This window comes from Lepisosteus platostomus, chromosome 15, assembly GCF_059453375.1.
Source record: "Lepisosteus platostomus isolate fLepPlt1 chromosome 15, fLepPlt1.hap1, whole genome shotgun sequence".
NCBI lineage: Eukaryota > Metazoa > Chordata > Actinopteri > Semionotiformes > Lepisosteidae > Lepisosteus > Lepisosteus platostomus.
In genome coordinates this window covers 20,925,221-20,944,657 of record NC_142625.1, presented here as the reverse complement: position 1 = coordinate 20,944,657, position 19,437 = coordinate 20,925,221, and the positions used below count along the sequence as shown (strand labels likewise).

Here is a 19,437-nt window from a genome sequence, read left to right as displayed (position 1 = left end):
TCCTGCTTAACAAACTGTATTTTCTCAGAGCCTCTCCATAATCATAAAGGTGTATCCCGCCTTGTGTTTGTTGCTTCTGGGGATAGGCTCTGACTGCCCCGCAAACCTGCATTGGATAAAGCGGTTAGTGGATGGATGGATGGTTGTAGTGGAATTCTGCAGGCTGAAATTGGGGATGTTGGTGGAGTAGCCCTGGTGTGCAGTGCCCCTCTATACTGTGCGTTAAGAGCCCAGCCCCAGCTCTGCTTCTTCCTGTGACACCAGTGCAGCCTCACGTGCATGATAATAGCACTGTACCTTTTTTAAAACTGCTACTCTTCTGTGGTTTCCTCATCCTGAAACAACCTGTCTTTGGGAGGGAGGGCTAGCAGCCCGAGGAGAGTGCACCACGTTTCTTTTAGAAATGGAGCACAGCTCCTATGTTCAATGTTTGTTTTTTAAAAATACTCTTTATTTAAAATCCTTATTCCGAATGTGCACAAGGAACAAGTGAAGGAAATATCCCTTTAAATCTGTCAAGCTGTTAATGAAGAGTCAAACCAAAAGCGAAAGTCCTTGCAGGACAGGTGGCACCAGTGTATCCTAATACAGCAGGGAGCGAAATGCATCATCGTGCATCATACTGGCAGAGCGGTTTTCATTACAGTCTGCATCGTGCCCCAACAAACAGCACTAATATGATTGCCACTGCGGTGCCTTGATTATTAATGTACAGGGGATGGAATTCCTCCTTCACACTTGTATTGTGAGAGGAATACTGCCGCGCATCGCAGGAAGCAGATTAACCCAGATGGAAAATTCACCCCAAGATCCTTAATGAGTTCTCCTCCCCCTTCTCTATCTCTACGAGCAAATCTCTTCCCAGTATCCATCCCCACCCCTCCCACACCAGCTACCCAGCAGCAGGGAGCAGCAAGGTCAGAGAGAGCTATTTAGGTTAGCGCAGGTTGCTCAGTATCCATTGTGTTTCTGTATTGGAAAGTGAGATATTAATTATTAGCTTTTGTTGGACCAACAGGAATGTAATGTAATGTAATGTGTGATGGGGGGTTGGGTTAGTCATTTTTTCTCAGCCTTTGCCTTTTTCAATCAGTTATACATTAACCACCAAAGGTAACAAGTGTTTTTTTATGGTTGGTTGGAAAAAGGTTGTCCACCATAATATAAAGGCCATCCTGCATTGTAGCATTGAACCACGCATGACTTCAGAATGGGAACTGAGGCATCTCAAAGTTAACATTCCTAAACTAAATGAATTACCCTCGCAGTGAAGAGGAAGACGTTCCAGATCCTAAGTGTCACACGTAATCTAAGACTAAAGCATTGCTCTTTGTAACTGGAGCTCAGAGTTTACGTTTACTTGATCAGGGCTGTGTCTCACATTCTTGACTGATATTAAGAATCTGCAAGACAAGGCAATCTTATTTTGTAAGAAAATACAGGCAGATCATGCTAATTCTAAACAAAAAATATGTACAATAAAAAGGGTTGATTACCAAATTCCAATGTGTCAGATGTTGCATAAATTGGAAATGGGTTCTTAAACGTAATATTCGCTTGGATAAATTTGAGGTATTTTGTCTGAAACGTTGTAGGTCAAGTTGAAATTATGCTTCATGTTCCTCATTAAGTGAATTTGGATTTTTCATCAGGCTCCTTGTCACAAAACTGTCTGCTTTTCTTTCTTTTGTCTTTGAGAGCACGCTGTCAGTTGTTTAGCAGAGGTCACAGGCTGACATTACATGCAATTGTATCCGAATGTAAACGAGTGAAAGTATCCCTTCATTGATCAGGTTTGTGGGAAACAACAGTAAAGTGTTTTTTGTTCACTACACAGCTTGGAATCCTGTTTTTTCTTAGTTTGCACTGGGTTAGTGATGAACAAATCCAGCAAGTAATAAAAGCGTTGTTTTTTGCTGTAGTGTCATTGAGAAGACAAAAAAAGATGGCAAAACTGGAATCCTTTTCTTTTTTCAGACACGGGCATGTATTGATTTTTTTTTGTATAGTACTCAGATCAGTGACCTTGTTCCTGCTTGAAAGGTCAGTTTTTAAGCAAAAGATGGGGGAGCAAAAGATTACAGTTTGCAGAAGGGATTGAGAAAGAGCCATATCTTTTAAAAGACTAACATGAGTTGCAATTTATTGAGGAATTGTTCAAGGCAATGGTGAAATAGTATTCGTTCTACAGAGCCACATGTTGCCATCAATTATTCACCAGTCTCTCTCTGGCAGGCAGGTAAAGATACCTTGTGCTTCCAAAAGGAACACGAGAGGAACACTGTGCATTCTTCTCAGGACTGTAGCTCTGAGGAGGGCAGCCATTAAAATGATTACCTTCCCTGCTCAGCCTCAATGCAAGTCCAAGCACAGACCTGAATAAGTATAAATACCTGAAGTAGTATGCAGCTAAATAGCTTTGCACTGCACGTTAAGAGCATAATATTGTGTTTCTTCTATAAGTGTGGGTTCAGTAAAATTGTTTAGTGGTTCCGTTCTCTATTTCTGCTTCCATGTGTTGGAGGAAATGCTCTGTGAGTGATGAAATGTTGGACTAAATTTAGTTTTAAAAACAAGAAGGCGTGAGGACTGAGGATCAAGATATACTCTAGCTGTAGCCAGTATATAGAGCAACAAACTTATGTATGTGCTGGCAGAAGCATTTTATCTGACTAGTTTGAAACGCATCCTTCATTTGGGTAACCAATAGCTACAAAAATAAAATCTGGTGGTGCTTATAAAATATAGCTGTCTAGCCAAAGTGCATGAAGAAGCCTCTTGAAGCTTTGGCTCTCTGCTGGGGTCACCTTGTTAAGCTTTGAGTGGCAAGATCTGTAGACAACACAGGTGAGTCTGTAGTCAGCACACATCGATTAATTAGGAATCCTTGAACAAACAGTAGATTTGGACTGCCTGGTGTAGGCTGGCCATACGAGTTCATCACTTACCCCTCTGTATCCACAGACTTGCGGACACTTCATCACTCAGAAGCAGCTGATCTTTAATGGCTGGGAAAAGATTGTTAAATTGCTACTTATCATCTTTGGTCTTTTTTTCCACAGTCCTATCCAAAGAACACCATTTTGGTTACATAAAAAAACAATGAAAACCTCAGTGTTTACTGTGGCTGGCTCTGGAAATCTGCAGTTTCTGAAGCCCATTGTTATGACTAAGTACAACACTAGTCATACATATTTTAAAAAGATAGTATCGATGAATATTGCTTCAGTTTCTGATTTCAGTGTGCTGTATGCCGCATGCAGGCAAGTGTCAGGTGAAACGGATGCATTATGTTTCTGATGCAACCTGTTTCTGTGCATTCCTAATATGAATGTCTGTGTATAGTCTGCACTTGTGTAGACTCAACGCTGTGCTAGTGCATGAGTTTTGATTGCAAGGAGCAGGACAAAATGTAATCACCTGGTCTTCATATTTGATGTAATATAAGGGAAGATGTGTCATATACATACTGTATACACTAAATGTGAACACTATGAGCATGCATTGTTAACATAGTTGAAAAACACCTGGCTTTGTATTGCTTACCTTGTTTCTGAGCAAGGGATTTCAGCTTTTTCCAGCATCTACCCCTGACAGCATCCCACCGATTTAGACTTTAAATCAAAGTGTACATTGATGATGAACAAGTGCTTTTTAAAATTCACATTTACGAGAACCGTAGGACAGTACATTCAACTGTAATATAACAAGAGCTCAGAGGAAACCTATTGTTAAAGAAAACCAAGAATTAAGAAAGAAACCTAGCAGTGTGTGAAGCAAATACTCTGTTTCTGGGAAACTCCTGGGGGATGACTCCCGGGAGATCTCAAACCCTTGGAGACTGCTCCTTCGAGTGTTCTTTGGAAAGGTTTTGTTTTCCAAAAAGAACAGATTACAGTAATCTGCTTTGACCTCAGTCCTCTGCATGTCTTCATTCTCAGTGATTAACACTGCAGCAAGATCTTCTGCTATTATGAAATTCCCTGTTATTATGAAAATGAGGGAAATTAGGAAATTTCCACTGGGGGGGCTGAAAAGTTGCTCTTCAAAACCAGGAGGACCTCTGCAGCTGTTCAGTCACTTGTGCATTCCATCGAAGACACAGATAAAAAAAAGGCATGCAGCTCTCTGTAAGCTCATAGAAATGTACCAGACAGCTTGTGTTAATGGTCAGGAGGAGGGCGTAGAAGGAGAAACTGTATTGGGCTGGGAGTGGAAAATTAAATTGGTCTTTCAAATATTATGAATGGGTGAATAGAACTCTTTACTTAGTGAGGCATTAGTATAATTCCAGAGTGTAATTTGCCTTTATGGTGAGTTCCTTTTTTGTTTTTTTTTCCTTTAGTCCCACATGGAATTCCTCAGAATATTCCATTTCTTCTCTGCAAAATCTGATGTAACTTTGTCTCTTAGCAACCGCAGAAGAACCTCAGAAGGCCCTTCCTTAGTCAGGAGTGGCCATTTCAGACAATCCATGTGTCGGTGAAGCAGGTCACAAGTTAAAACTCTGTGCCCCTGGAGAACAAGATATGACGCGAGAGAGCTTTTTTTTTCTGTTGAGCCAAGCAAAAAGATTTTTCCTTCTTGTGGTTGAAGTTGAAGCATAATTCATCTGAGATTTTGATTTTGTTTAAGAGGAGTGGCAGGTAGGAGTGTGTGGGGAAACATAAATGCTGAAAATGAAGTAACCCAAAAGAAATTCCTTTTTTCAAATAGACTTGTAAGTTCCAAACCTTCTATTACTGCCTTGGTAATAAACTGAGGATATTATTGCTGGATTTAGGACTTCTAGTGATGAACTATAGCCAGAATGGGACATGGAGCTGGGTGCTGTGATCTTTTTTTGCAACACCAATTCTCCCTACAAAAAAAGATAAATGAATCTTTTTACACCAGTAAGCTTCAATATTATATATTTTTTGGTTTGGTCCTTTCACACTGAAGCTGCATCATAGCCCCCAATACTTCAGTTATCAGAAAATATGGTGGTAGCATATTCCCGTTAACTTAATCTATCTCTATAGAGCAGCTAAATCCATCTGACAGCAACTTTTCCTTTCGCCTTTGTCATTATAAGCTTGTGAATGCAGCTCAGACTGTGTTCTGCCAGTTGGCCTCATATGAAAAGCTTTTTTTTTTCTTGAGAATCCAAAAATATAAAATGACCTGTATGCCAGCAAAGGGGGAATGATGAAAAGGCTCAAGTCGCTGTTCCTTTTTTTAACTGAGTGGAAACTGGATGTAAATTGGGAAAATGGAGTCAAACACACTGTGGTCCTGGTGGCAGAATAGCAGCCACAGTCTTCTTTACCAGCAAGTAAACGTCCCTTTTTTTCTCAGGGATGAAGTGGGGGAATTGTTTTCAACACCAGCTCATATGCGGTCTCCGTTTGCTTGAAACAATTTGGATTCTTAGGAGTCACAGTGCTTAGCTTCGCTGCCTTGCAGCTCTGGGGTTCGATTCCTGGTGTGCTCTTTGTATGTCCCCCTGGGTTTGTGTGGGTTTCCTCCCACAGTTCAAACACATGCAGGTTGGTTTATTGTCTTCTGGTAAAAGTGGCCCTGGTGTGGGTCTGTCTGCATGTGCCCTAAAAATGGAATGCCATCCCATTCAGAGTGTGTCCTGCCTTCCGCCATACGCTTGCTAGGATAGGCTCCGTGGTTTGAAAATAGCGGAATGGATATTAATCCTGCTACCCTAAGTTTGAGTTGCCCTTCTTCCTTCTCAGTATATTGTTGTATTCAGTGTTTCTCTCTTTGAAATGAAATGCAGGGTCGCAGCTTTTTCTGCCTGCCAACTGACTACGACTTTAGTCAAAGAAGGAGAAACACGACCGTGAATTTTGCAACTAAGTTAAGCTTACAGAGCGTTTTTGTTCATGTATACTGTTTGGAATTCTGACCAAAGGCTGTTTGGAAATTTTTTGTGGATTCATGCAAAACTGTACCTCTCAGCAATAGATATTCCTCTGCTAACTTCTCAGAAGAGGCAAGTGGCACTCACACTGGAAAGCAACATGACAGGTGGATTCAATATTTTCAGCATCCCATTTATCTTGCCTCATATTTTATTGCAGCCTCTTTTCGAAAGCTTTCTTGCTCCGTGAATTTTGCAACTTATTTCTGCAACTTCACCCTGGATTGTACCCTTGTAATCTTTTGTTTTTTCTTTTCTCATCCTCCATGATTTGTCCTTGGCTGGTAGTCATGACTTGTTATTATTAATGGACTGCATGGACAACTGGCAACGCAGACAAAAAATGCTAAATTTCAAAAGTAACAGGGATCATTTCAGAGTAAGAAAGACCGATAGGCAGCTGCTCTGTGCAAAATGAGTGTATGGCATGTGTAGAGGACAGCAGACAGTCTGGGCAAAAAAGAACAAGTGTGACTGTAACTCTAATAAAAGTAATAAAAGCAAGAGCTGTTTAAGATCAGCTGTGTAGGTAAATATCTAAAGCATGTGCAGTTGTCCTAATGATGAGTGTTCTGAATTATATGATCAGACTCTGAGATTTACCATAGATTAAATATTCCATGTGGTAACAGGGTTGCCTTTGGTGTTAGGAATGTAAATTAAATGAGCACCTCCGTGAGGTCATTTATTTCTCTAAAATGTGAATAGTTATGTAGTAAGATATGTGGATGAGGAGTGACCAGTGTGTCTTTCAGGGAAGAAGGAAGACTGAATCTCAAAACAAGCAAAATGAGTGAATCTCCTTGTTTTGAGACTGCCCCTAGAATGTGGGATTACGAGACGCTGGATTGCATTTTCTTTCTGAATCAGTTTCTTTTACACTAAAGGAAGTCTTGGATTGAAATAAGCGATAAAGCTTTGTAAACATTTGGAATATCCTTTTCCCTCATTTTTTATTTGCACAGCTGATCTGGTTTAAATGAGTTTTAAGCAGATTTTCAGCATTAAGCATTTCCTATGCTTGATCTGTGCTTGTTTTTTATTTACATAATTAGTTTGCGCTTGTTTTTGTTTGTCTGCACGGATTAATGTGATGCAGAAGCTCCCCATTCTAATGAAGCCAGCTCATCTGCTGACTCACCTCACCTTTGACAAATTGGATGAGTGATTAAGACCGTATAGGCCTAGAGTTCCTGTTCAATTCCGAGTTAAGGCCATGACACAGGAGTGATTCCAAATCAACAGGTGAAAGCATCTGATACCCGTGGGTCTTTCTGTGCTTTTTTATGCAAGACTCGTGTTTGATCTTTGATCTTGGGTCTGGAATTCCTGAAACGGTCCTGAGAGAAGAGTTCATACAGTACTTTGGTTTGGCAAAATTGATGGCGATACAGAAGGTGCAGTATCTGGTCACAGCATGAGAAGAAGAGAAAATTCCGTGTGGTGTCTTTGGCAGAGTTTTTCAGTAACAGTGTTCGAAAGGAGGCGTGGAAGGAATCCATTGATGTGATTAGCACATCACTTTCAGCCATGTTTGGGCTTGTCATGGTAATGTGGACCCAGAGAGCCACTGCGATCTCTGCTCTCCCTGGAGTGCAGCAGTGTTTTCTTTGTGCTTTCTTTGTGCACCAAACAGATCAACAATATGTTTGTGGCAGAGGATGGTGAAGCCTTCATTTTTAGAAAAATCTGAAACCATACAGATTTAGTGGTGCACCTCCTCCCCCTGACAGTAGATGATGTGCAATATGGCCTCATCTGCTCCCAGAAAAGGCATTTTGCATTCTGTTTGAGTTGTCTCATTGCGGAGTGACCTTTACAAAACCAAAACTAATAACTTGTTTATTTTCTCCTGACAGGGATGTGTCTCTGCAGATCACACTGAACCTTTCACTTGCCACCTTCAAGGTTGCATGTGATTTCAGTTCCCTGTGTTTCTTGTCTTCATTAATGCTTTCCCGCATACCATCTGCTAGCAGACCAGAGGCCAGGGGACATGTAACTAAAAGCCTTGGATCACACAGCTAGAGAGAACGAAGAGCAGACTGGTTGTCGTTCCCCTCCCAAAAATGAGAACAGACAGCTCAGAATGTTCCTTCTGTCTCCTTCCAAGCATTTTTAAAAAAAAGTCTGGTTCAGGGAAGGCAGATCACATTTGTTTTACTCTTTCTGAAGGCGTTTTGTGATTTTAAAGCGGCAAATGTAAGTTGTGCAAGTTTTAAAATAAATGGATGAGGGCTGGTTGGCAGAAAGCCCTGGGCTGGTTTAAAAGCATCCGGACGGCACTCGGGAAATTCTAATGTCCAGTTATAAATAACTCATAACTTTAGAAGGACGTGGAGAGGCATATGTAGGAAGAAAAAAAGAAATGAAGACACCAAATGAATTCACATTTGTTGGAGGTTAGACATCTAGCGAGGCCTTGTAAAAAATGGGAAGATGAAATTAGGATGTTTGCATCTGGAAATGAGAATCAATGAAGGGACATCTAAATGCGATGTCATTAGAAGATTTTTTTGTAGACAATAGCAGTCAAGTCTCTGCCAATCTGTGTTTTCTCAAATGCTTAATTGACTGAAACTTAATTGACACGTAATTGTCAGCATAAATTACTGCACTTGCATCACCTGTGGCCTGATTGCCTCAATTAAAGATAACTGCAGAATCTTAATTATTCATGATGTGATTCTTGACATTTGGAATAAGGAGAGTAGATCAGTGGGCCCTTACTACTGTGTGTACAGTACGTGTTTGTGGAGGCGTGGATACAAAGAAGCCAAATTATCTCACATGAATCAATCTCTGGCTTCATGAGTCATAAAATGTACAGTACACTACCCTGTTAAGAAACTTTTTGAGACTCATTTTAAATTAAACAGTTGTTGTAAATCAATGACAAGTAAATTTGGATAGAAATTTAAAAAGGCACCTGACAAGAAGCAGCAAAACACTACATTATTAAAAGCTTTATCATTTCACTTTATGTAATCAGATATTGAGAAAGTGTTATTTTTTCTGATATTTTTGTTTTGCTGAGCTCGAGTGATTTTCTTAATGGTAATGTGTTTTTCTAAGTTAAGCTTACAGAGCGTTTTTGTTCATGTATACTGTTTGGAATTCTGACCAAAGGCTGTTTGGAAATTTTTTGTGGATTCATGCAAAACTGTACCTCTCAGCAATAGATATTCCTCTGCTCACTTCTCAGAAGAGGCAAGTGGCACTCACACTGGAAAGCAACATGACAGGTGGATTAAATATTTTCAGCATCCCATTTATCTTGCCTCAGATTTTATTGCAGCCTCTTTTCGAAAGCTTTCTTGCTCCCTGTCGTACTGAGGTATCCATGGTAACAATGATGCCAGTGTTTCTGTAGGCTCTGCAGATTAATATGCAGTCCTGTCTGAAACCCAGTCTTGTAATTATCTTGGACTGTTATTATGTACTCCTTCGGAGACACCTGGGTTAGCACAGTGCCATTATTCCTATTCCTGATGAAATAGCAGATTAAAAATGTAATATAGTATTATACAATAATGTAAATAGTATTGCACATATCAAAGTCATATTTGTCATAAAGTCTAGAAAACAGGAGAGTCACATTTGTTTGCACCCCTGTTTGTTATGATTTTCTAAATGCTCTTCTGTTGTTGATTATGCTGACAAGCCACGGCCTGTAGTGAGGTCCTTATTATGATTACATTGTATAAATATAATTGGACACATTTTTATATCCATAGCTCCTTCTGTTATGAGATTATCTTTTTTCCTATTTCATCAGGGGCATTAAATCATTTGCAGGACACTGTATGTTATACAAACATTTTGTAATTAGTGCAGATCAAACTACTGTTAGATCTAATTGTGGATGTCTTAATTGATTTGTGTCAGATCAGTTTTAAGGGGCAGGCTTTGTGTGAAGAGTAAGCCCAGACTGATGACTATGTTTGAGCTGATCCGCAGTTTCAGTTTCAGGATATTGGAAATGGTGTTTGCCAACACTTCTCGATAAAAGGGCAAGGAAGAGAAACTCCATGGGATAAAGACCTCAGCTTGGAGTGTGTGGCAAGTCTTAAGGGGAGGACACCGCAGGTTCATGTGAGGGCCATGCCATAAGCCAGTTGTGGCCAGCAGAAAGGCACAAGTTGTAATGCCCAGGCGAGATGGGATGAGGTGGTTTGAGTTCACACAGCCCTGTTACTGCTAGGGCCGTTTTACTGTCGGGACATACAGATTTAAAGGCGAGGATTAATGTGGAAGCCGGCTACAGATACCCTGGTGAATTATAGACGAGTACTCCATCATTTAATTAAGTGCTATCTTTGCCACTGCAACTAAGTTACAGTGTATACAGTACAAGTTCTCAATATTGTAAATGTACGTACTGTATAACTGGCATAAGGTTATTCGCAAATTAAGAATTTTTGTAAAGCCGGTCCTGGTGTGGGTGTATGCATGTGTGTGCACTGCGATGGACTGGTGTCCCAACCAGGGTGTATCCTGCCCTGAGCCTGTCACTTGCCAGTATAGGCTCCAGCTCCCCCAGTATACTGTATTGGATAAAGTTATTAGAATATGGATGAAGAGTTAGTTACTAATTGATAAGATCACTTTATTAGCCACATACAATTTCTTGCATTAGGAATTCGTCTTTTCTCATACCCCAGGTTGGTCTCCATGAGACACACAGACACACAGATGGGGAGAGAGAAGCTTGGGGTCAGAGTGCCGGGTCAGCCATTTATACAGCACCCCTGGTGCAGTTGGGGTTAAGGGCCTTGCTCAGGGGCCCAACAGAGTAGGATTCCTCTGCCGGACGCGGGATTTGAACCGGCAACCTTCCAGCCACAGGCACAGATCCTTAGCCATGGTGCCACCACTCCGTCCATACAATGTGATACAATGTGCTATGACCTTTACTTGCATCTTTTCACTCACTATGCTCTGACCTGGCCTCATGGACAGTAGGCAGGTGTACTTGAACTCAGTCCTTGGTTTAGTCTGACCTATAATGATTTGCCACTTATGTTCGAATTGCCAAGGTTCCCATGTCCCATGGCCTCTCCTCAGTCTGAAATCCTGCGCTGTGCCCGTTGTGGAGAGGAACGAAGGTATCGGTGGGTAACTGGCAAGCAAATGGGCAGAACCCAGTAGGGTATAGCTTGCCCTCTCTGGCTCCTTTTTAGCATTGGCTGTCCTGCAGTGCCAAGCCTTTCTGTTTTGGGCACCGTTCACAGCCTTGTTCCCTCTCCTCTTTCAGGGCCCAGAGCAGGTGGACGTTACCATGGATGAGTTACAGGATGTGCAGCTGACTGAAATCAGACCACTGCTGACTAACAAGGTGAGTTTTTGGACAGCAGCTGTCTTTCCGTTACAACCTGTGTGGAACTTGGCAGCTAGACTCCTTACTCGCTCGTGTGTAAGTGATCATCGCATCACTCCTGACCCCTGACTCTCTGTAAGGTTTCCAGAGGATGACAAAAGCCTCTTGCTTACTTAGGGGCTCTGCTTGGCCTGGCATCCCTGTAATTAGCTGAAAATATGTCATCTTTGTACTCCCTTCCATCTTTGTTCAACTTATTCTGGTTTATTATTTTTCCAATATTCGTCTATATGCTCAATGGGGGACAAGGCCTTTTTTTACTATGACCCAAAGGTCTGGAAGTCCATCCCCAAAGAGAAATTTGGGAGCCAGACTGTAAATACAACCTTAAAGAATTCAGAAAGAAAAATCCTTAAATTTTAATTTGTGTGATTGTGCTTTTCATGGACTGTATTGCAGAGCACATTTAACTCATTGTTTTGGAAGGTGCTATCTAAAAAAAGTTGATTATTTCCTTGCATGGGCACTTGTAAGACGGCCTGGTTTGTGTGTGTGCGCATGTCTTCGATATTCTGTGTATATTAGGTGTTCATTTTGTCCCCTCCGTATCGGTTTCAAGTGTCAAAATGAGAAACAGAAAAGGGCTGCAGATGGTAGTGAATGCCTCAGGATCCACCCTGGGTCTGTTCTTCACTTGTCAAGAAGATTTCATAACTGGGGGTTTGAAGTCGTGTCTGAACGGCAGCATTACTTATCAAAGGACCAAAATAACACCCATGTGAGGAAGGTGAAGATCGCTGTGGTATGGTACCTGCAGTGATGGCAGCTGTCAGTTTGTGTAGTGCTCTGATCAACGGGAAGGATTTTAAAGTGCTCCTCTTTGATGTACCAGCTCTGTTTGGCAATCATACCCTGGGAGCATGTTAGCAGTATTTGATGATCAGCTTTGCAGCAAAAGATCTGATTTAGTGTTAGTGCTGTTCTTCCAGTTCTCGTGCATCTTAAATTAGCAACCGTTTTCTGTCACCCTACACCAAACCATCACACTCTCATAAACCTTATCCTTACACCCACTATTACAATGTATATAGTGAGAACACATCAATTATCAGAGTGGTATAGTGTGTAATGCATGTAAATTTCAAAGGATGTTCAGAGGGATATTTTGAAATCGGGGTGTATTTCTGTGTTAACAATAACGAGGCTCACTATAACCAACAGAAAGCCATAGACATTTTCATTTGAATCTCAGGAGGACAATGCTGATTATCCTGAACTGAGGAAAATGAAGGGGGCTTCTTTTTCTTTGTCAAATCAGATAGCACTTTCTTTCCCAAAAGGGCTGTGCATTTATTGATCGGAGACTCCCTATGCTCTTGTTACCAAGCAGGTTGCCCTTGGAAACGAGATTCGGAGCTTTCAGTCGTCTTTTTCCTCAGGACAAAATAAAAACACCAAACGAAAGAGTAAAACCAAATGCATTGCTTGGCAAAGTGGTCTAGCAGGTTGAATGCACCACAGAATAAACAGCTCTCCCTGAGAAGCCCCAGTTAAGTGGAGAGTGGTAAAGTGTGAGCGTGATGTCGAATCAGTGGTGGCTAAGTGGCTCTGCAAGATACTTCTGTGGTTTGTTTTATTGATGAACCAGAGCAGAGGATCACTCTGCCTCTTGGGCAGTGCAGCTAAAATGGACTGAGCAGTCATGAAGAGGAAGAGAGAGCTCAAGGATGGGGAATGGGTGTAGCTCACATGGATCAAAAAGTAAGGAAGTGTTCAATGTGAAAAATGAGACTGCCACTCAAGTTGACCGAGCACAAGTTGGCAAATCTCTCAGCGTCCTTTCGTTAACAATCTGCACTGACTTAGTGAGGGTAGTTAAGGTGAGTAAATATTTAGGGTCCAAATTATCATCCACTTTCATGGCATAAACAAGCACAGCCATCAAGGTAACAGCTGTAAAGTCTGAAAATATATCTAAACTATGAATTTATAACGTGCTTCTGCTGTTTTTTGTTGATTTGTTTTATCATTAACTCAAGAAAAGACAATACATTGGTGACCAAATCAGTAGCTTTTTTTCTGGAAGCTTTTAATTAGTTGTACTTAATTTTAGAGTAGCTGGTTGAAAATAAGTACTTGGCAGGTGTTGTTTGTAAACCAGAGACAATGCGAAGATGTTTTTGAGTTATTGGCTGTTCTTTTTGAGCTTAAGCATTTTTGTTTATTTTTCGGAGTTAAAAAAAATCTATTCTTATTCTTTTTTTACTCTAAAATAATTCGCCCAATTTTGTCTGATTGGTTTGTGAAACTGGGTCCAAATTCAAATAAAAAAATTCACCTCAAAATCAGAACCTCTAATTGAGCTGCTGAATCACCATAATATAATAATTTAGCTGTCCATAATTATTTCGAGTTATGAAATAAAGTGAGGGAGGCGAAAGTAGGTAACATGTAAATGGATCATATATTTGCTAAAAATGCGAAGAAAATGGCTTTAATCTATGAATTGGCTTCATCACTCTGTCACCTCCCCACTGATAGCTGGTGTGTGGTGAGTGCACTGGTACACTCTGGCTGCCCTCGCATCATCCAGGTGGTGCTGCACACTGGTGGAGGAGAGTCCCCATTACTTAAGTGGCTCTTTGAGTGGAGTGTCCAGAAAAGTGCTATGTAAGTGTAAGGATATTATTATAAGGATAAATATTCAGGTATTATTGCCCAAGTCATAGAACCTGGATCCTAGTTTGTTAGGAGTTGGTTAACCTGCAGCACCTCCTAGTGGTTGAACTCTTTTGCTGGGGACTGTGTTCATGTTGATGAGCTCCAGAGCTCCTGAAGAGCACCTTGTCAGCAGCTGTCCTCTAACTGCAGACCGGCTGAGAGAGAGAGAGCAGCAAGGCTGTGGTTCACAGCTCCAAGGCTTGAATGAATTTGCCCTGATTTGTATTCCGAGCATGCCACGCTTGGAAAAAGTAGGACTGAGGTTTAAAACGGATGGATTTTAATAAAAAAAAACCTCGCTTGTTTGTGTCTGTGGCATGTGTCGGAAAATCTTTGGAAATTCACGTGTCTCTGGGGGGGTGGGGAGGGAGGTGAAGAGGTGGAACTTTCCACTCTGCTGCGTGTTGCTCCCCCCCTCTCGTTTTCACATTTCCAGTACGTGTGATGGTAAACAGGCAGACTGGTGGGCCTCTGCAGCCTCCTGCCCTGCGGTTCCTCTCTTCACACCTCCTCTACCTCATTGGCTTCGTTTGCTCTCTGTGTTCCCTGGGTTTCTCAGTATTGCCTTCGTCTGCCAGTTCTGGAGCAGAGCATGGTTTATCTCCGTTAAGCAACAACGTTGAAGATGCTGCACACCTACACCTACGCAAAGCGCTCGTGAAAATCATAGTGCTGTCTGCTTGTACCCTTACAGCTTTGAAACTTTGACATGAAGCTTGTAATGTCAAATCGCTTAAGAAGCTAAAAAATGAGATCAGCTGTTAATGGTGTCGCTTCACTTGTGTCGGGTTTTTGAGCATAGCAGGTACTAAAGTACCTTTAGGGTAATTCTCCATACGAAAGGAAGTCTGTTTTCGTAAAATGAAGTCATGAAACGGTAAAATCCGGCTTTTTATTTTAAAGCAGAGAAACAGTTTAACATTGATGTTATTAAATAATGTCCTCAAACAGTAAAACAAATGAGATTCCTGTGTAATTCCAGTTATTGTAAAGCTGTCATGCGAAGTGCAGTAGCTCAGAATGGGAGCTGGACTAACCTTTCCCTTTTACTTAAGACACCAGATTCTTCCAGAAAACCTGAAAGGAATCTGTGCATTCACTGACATTGTGTTTTCCTTTCTCTCCACAGAACACTCGTAATTTTCAGGACTTCGACTGTCAGGTGAGTGTCTACCGAGCGCACACTGTGCCCGGTAATCGACAAGTACTGCCCTTTAAATTGGAGCCCTTTCATTTGTCAGTTTTTTTACTATGTAGAAAGAGTAGGTTTTGTAAGACACTGTGTGATTTAGCAGGACATGAAGTAGACACTGAGAGGATACAGTACATTGTGTGCTTCTGCTTTTGAATTGTTGAATTGTTTTTCCCAAGAAAGCTTCCTTGGAAAAGCACATATTACTAAGTGTTAGGGTCTCTTTCTTGTTTTTGGAAGCATGGTGGAGATAAAAGCAAAGCTTGCTTTCTTATGAATGGTGTGCTTTCAAAGCTAGATGCTCCTTTTCACCACAGCAGCCAAAGTAGAATGCCCATCAGCTGCAATTCCTACAATTCTGTAAAATCACACACACCTGCTACTTCATACTATTCACTCTTGCAGGATGAGCTTACCCAGGCCAGTTGTGCCAACTAGACACCTAGGGAACTGGTGTTCCATTCTTAACCTGTATTGCAAAGGAAAGGGGTTCCTTGTTTTTGCAATGGATTTTGTTTCTGGAATGAAAGAGCCCAGAAGGCAAGTAAACCATGGGTTCCCAAGGTGAATATGATGACAATCAGGTGTAGTGAAGGTCTTTTTCTTTTGTCCTTTTCACAAATGTTTGGGGTTTATAGTCTTGTTTGTGTCAAAATAGCTATGTGAGTGGAAGTAGTTAAGTCTGGTTCGTGTAAACTATGGGCAAATGCTACAATACTTTGTATACTGATAAAGTGGGTTAAATGAAGAATTATTAAAGGACTAGTCATACAGACTTACATGCAATGTTCAGTGCCTAATATGCGCAAAAAAAATGTCCAGGTTCCATTTGCTGGGAGATTGCTGGCATGTTGGTGTTAGTGTTGTTTACAGGTAAAAATGGGGATTTATTAATTAAGCAGGTAAACTTAAAAAAAAATACTGTAGTATAAAAAATATATTGTACACCAAACAGAAATGTGCCACTATGCCTAACACATTGGTATTAGTGGCACATTGTTATTGAGTTAATACGTGTAAATAAGGGTAATTCTTGCTGCTGGCGGGCCACTGGCTTTTCTATAATTAATATTGCTTGTATTAGCATTGGTTTGCCAATGACCTCATTATGAAAGATCAATGCTGTGATGTCAATTTTAATGCGGGGCACACTTGCTGCCCTGCTCAATTTTTCCATGCAAAGATTACTAGTAGATTACCAGACATTTTCTTGTCTTGTATTGAAATGGCAATTCTTGCTGCTCTCTGCCTTTTTTTCTGACCTTGAATGACCTGTTACGATACTAGGATGACACATTTTATATGGATTTACAAGAGTAACATAATATCTAGAATTGTTTAAAGCAGTGATAAGCAAGGAGATTTGTTTTAATTTAAAGTCCTATCCATTCCTTCATGGCAAACTGAATAGAACTATCTGTAGCTTTTCTGCACTTTATTGTAGATAGATTGGGCTAATGTAATCCAGAATCTGAAATGTATGCATGATTCAGTTAATCCTTTAAGTGATCCTCACAGAACAGTATTTATGAGAAAAAACTTAAAATACTTGTTTTTTTTTTTAATTTTGCCCAACCTAATTGAGTCCTGTAGTCCAGACATCAGTGGTTGCACACTGGGCTGTGCCATTCGCCAGTTGTCACCTGTGCTATCAAGTGCGGAGTTCAGAAGCTAACCAGAGCTGGGCATGAATCAGCCAGGCTGTTCTTATCTTATCCTCAGTTTCAGCACCTTTTACACTGGCTCTCAGTGTAGGTCAGAATTACATTCAGAATGCTTATTACTATCCATAATTCTGCTGTTGCCCTTTCTTCATAAAGCTGTAGATTAGGATCAGTATAGCAGCTAACACCCTGGACATTATCATACATCCCTGGAGTGGATTGAAAGAGGAGCAATGCCAAAGAACACCAGAAGAGTCACGACCTGTTGGCTGAGCCGGCAGTGAAAGGGTTAAGAAAAATAGGCGACTCTCACATCTGCACATGCAGTTTTATTCCCAGTGCTGTGTCAGTGCTATATATAGCTACCTCAGGTAGGAGAGCAGTTACAGATGAGCAATTGCAGTGTCACCAGTTCCCCGTGGGGCCTGGGGGAGAATCGATTTATCAGTGACAGACAATTCCTGAACGTCAGTAGCACTACACAAACGGACAAAGGCTCAAAGTGATGTAAAAGGGAGTTGTGTAAGAACTGTAAATTGCGTCACTCTGTGGTCCTTGATATTCAGGGTTATGCTCAAGGTGACTGGACTTCACTAGTAATTCAGCTTCACTGGGCACTGATTTAAAGTACTGCTTTTAATAATAACATTGTGGTTTCTCAGGACTATAGTGACGAATGGTTGAGTCACAATTACATGGCAAATCATAGACGACTGACAATTAATAACTTCATTATATTTAATTTGTATACAACACCACTGCTTTTATTATTTTCAAAATGAATGTGAGTTATTAGGATGCAGGAGACTTAGACTGATATAAGGCAGGAGAAGTGCTGGGGAATTTACATTCCTTAAATACTAGGTTCAACAGTTTGGGTCTTTATTTTCAATTAGCATAAATCTTTGTAAGTTTTAATTAAAGCTTGTTAAACAATCTAGGTATCCTAATCAAAAGAACAAAAGTATTCAGTACTACCTAGGTTTTAGATGTCATTCAGACAGTGTACGAGTGCATGGGTATTTTATTCTGAAAGTATATTTGTCAGCAGTACAACATTCAACAAAAATAACCAAAGTGCAGAAACACTGGGGACTAACTAGGGTCATTGGAGTTATGAATATGTGTCACAGAAGCTGAGAAGAGTCACCTGTCTGAGTGTCTTGTCTCGCCTCAGTTTCTTTTGCACATAATATGAAACAAGCGAAATTTGTGTCAAGATGCCAACCTAAGAGGAATCAGCTTTGTTTCATAATCAACAGATTTGTGTGGTTTTAGTTACCAAACCAGGGGATCTCACAACTGGTTTAAAAGGTCATCACATGATAAATAACAACTGTTGAAAAGAAGTAGGGTGTAGCATGGTGTGGTGTTTTGGTGTCTGAAGGCAGTACCAGAGGGTTGGTGAGTTTGAGTGGCCACTGTGCTTGTTGCATTGCTGAGTGCTAGGTACTGTACACTGAGTTTTCCTAATTTGCTGGAAATGAGCTCACAGCAGACTGTCTGAAATCTGAAGCTTTCAGTCTTCAGTCTGGAAGAAACCCCTGCCCCCTGTGCCATGTGGGTGTGACTGTTACCTGGGTAGATGAATAGCTTTACACATAGCACCCATTTAAATTATAAAGGATTTACATAGGTTGATATTTACATCATTTATCGAGTCACTTGAGGTATTCAACAGGTTGTATGCAGTTTCTGGCGTAATTTAAAAATAATTTTTATTTTAACAGATGAGTTCATTTGCCTTTTATCCTTTCATAGCTGCAGACGGCAGGCATTGTAGAGTATTGGCTCTGCAGGTTTGTAAAATCCTGGATAATACAGTACATAGAGTCTCTTTTTTAACACTCCTGCCTTGTGAGCAAGCTAGTGTTGGCATTTACAGAGCCTGCGGCCTAATATACTTTGATAAGGGGCAGATTGCTTGTTGTCCAAGGACAGCTTTTGATATGCACTCTGTCTGCTTCATAAAAACCTGCTTTGGATGGGAACTGGGTGATAAACCCTTTTAGCTGCACGGTGGGTTCTTTCCATTCTGCAGCATGTATGACTCCAATAATAAGAGCAGAAATAGGATTTTATTAAGATGAGGATGAGACCTACCGGGAAAATCAATTTCTTCCATGAATTGGATTGTTTGTTGTGTTTCTGTTTCTTCTCAATACAAGGATTTCACCCTGGGCTCTGCTTCTCCTGAAGGATCCTTGCCATTATAGATTGGGAGCCTTACTCTGAGGGGCATTGAGTTTTTGTGGGAAAGTATAATGAAGCCATGCTCTTTAAATCGATTAACTTCTTCTTAGTCTCCATAGGAAACCATCCTATGTTTATAGACTTAATAGGAAACATGCAGAATCACTAATGTAATTTATAGAGCACAGCTGTCTTAGGATGTTCTCCTCCTTTCTGTTTGCTCTTGTTACTTCTGTGCTCAATCATACTAGATTGAATGAAAGTATTAACTCTTGTGCTGAAATATATGTCAGAAACAAAGCAGGTCCTTCACCCTGCCTTGCTTATCTGATTGCCTGTCGCTTGTTATCCAGAGGATCTTGGGTCTGCATAGAGTACGTGGATGTTGCATACAGTACATAAACAGTACATAGCTGCATGTATTTTGTCG

General features: G+C 40.8%; 1 protein-coding gene across 2 annotated transcripts in view; it reads left to right on the top strand.

The window, feature by feature from the left end:
- Positions 1 to 19,437, top strand: part of LOC148648202 (protein NDRG3-like) — a 53,681-nt gene that overhangs the window by 9,574 nt on the left and 24,670 nt on the right. For both annotated transcript variants that reach the window (XM_088608196.1, XM_088608197.1), the window contains exons 2-3: positions 11,175 to 11,255; positions 15,088 to 15,120. In XM_088608196.1, coding sequence (XP_088464322.1) covers positions 11,199 to 11,255; positions 15,088 to 15,120 — 90 coding nt within the window. In that variant the 5' untranslated portion in view covers positions 11,175 to 11,198. The remainder of the gene's footprint in view (positions 1 to 11,174; positions 11,256 to 15,087; positions 15,121 to 19,437) is intronic.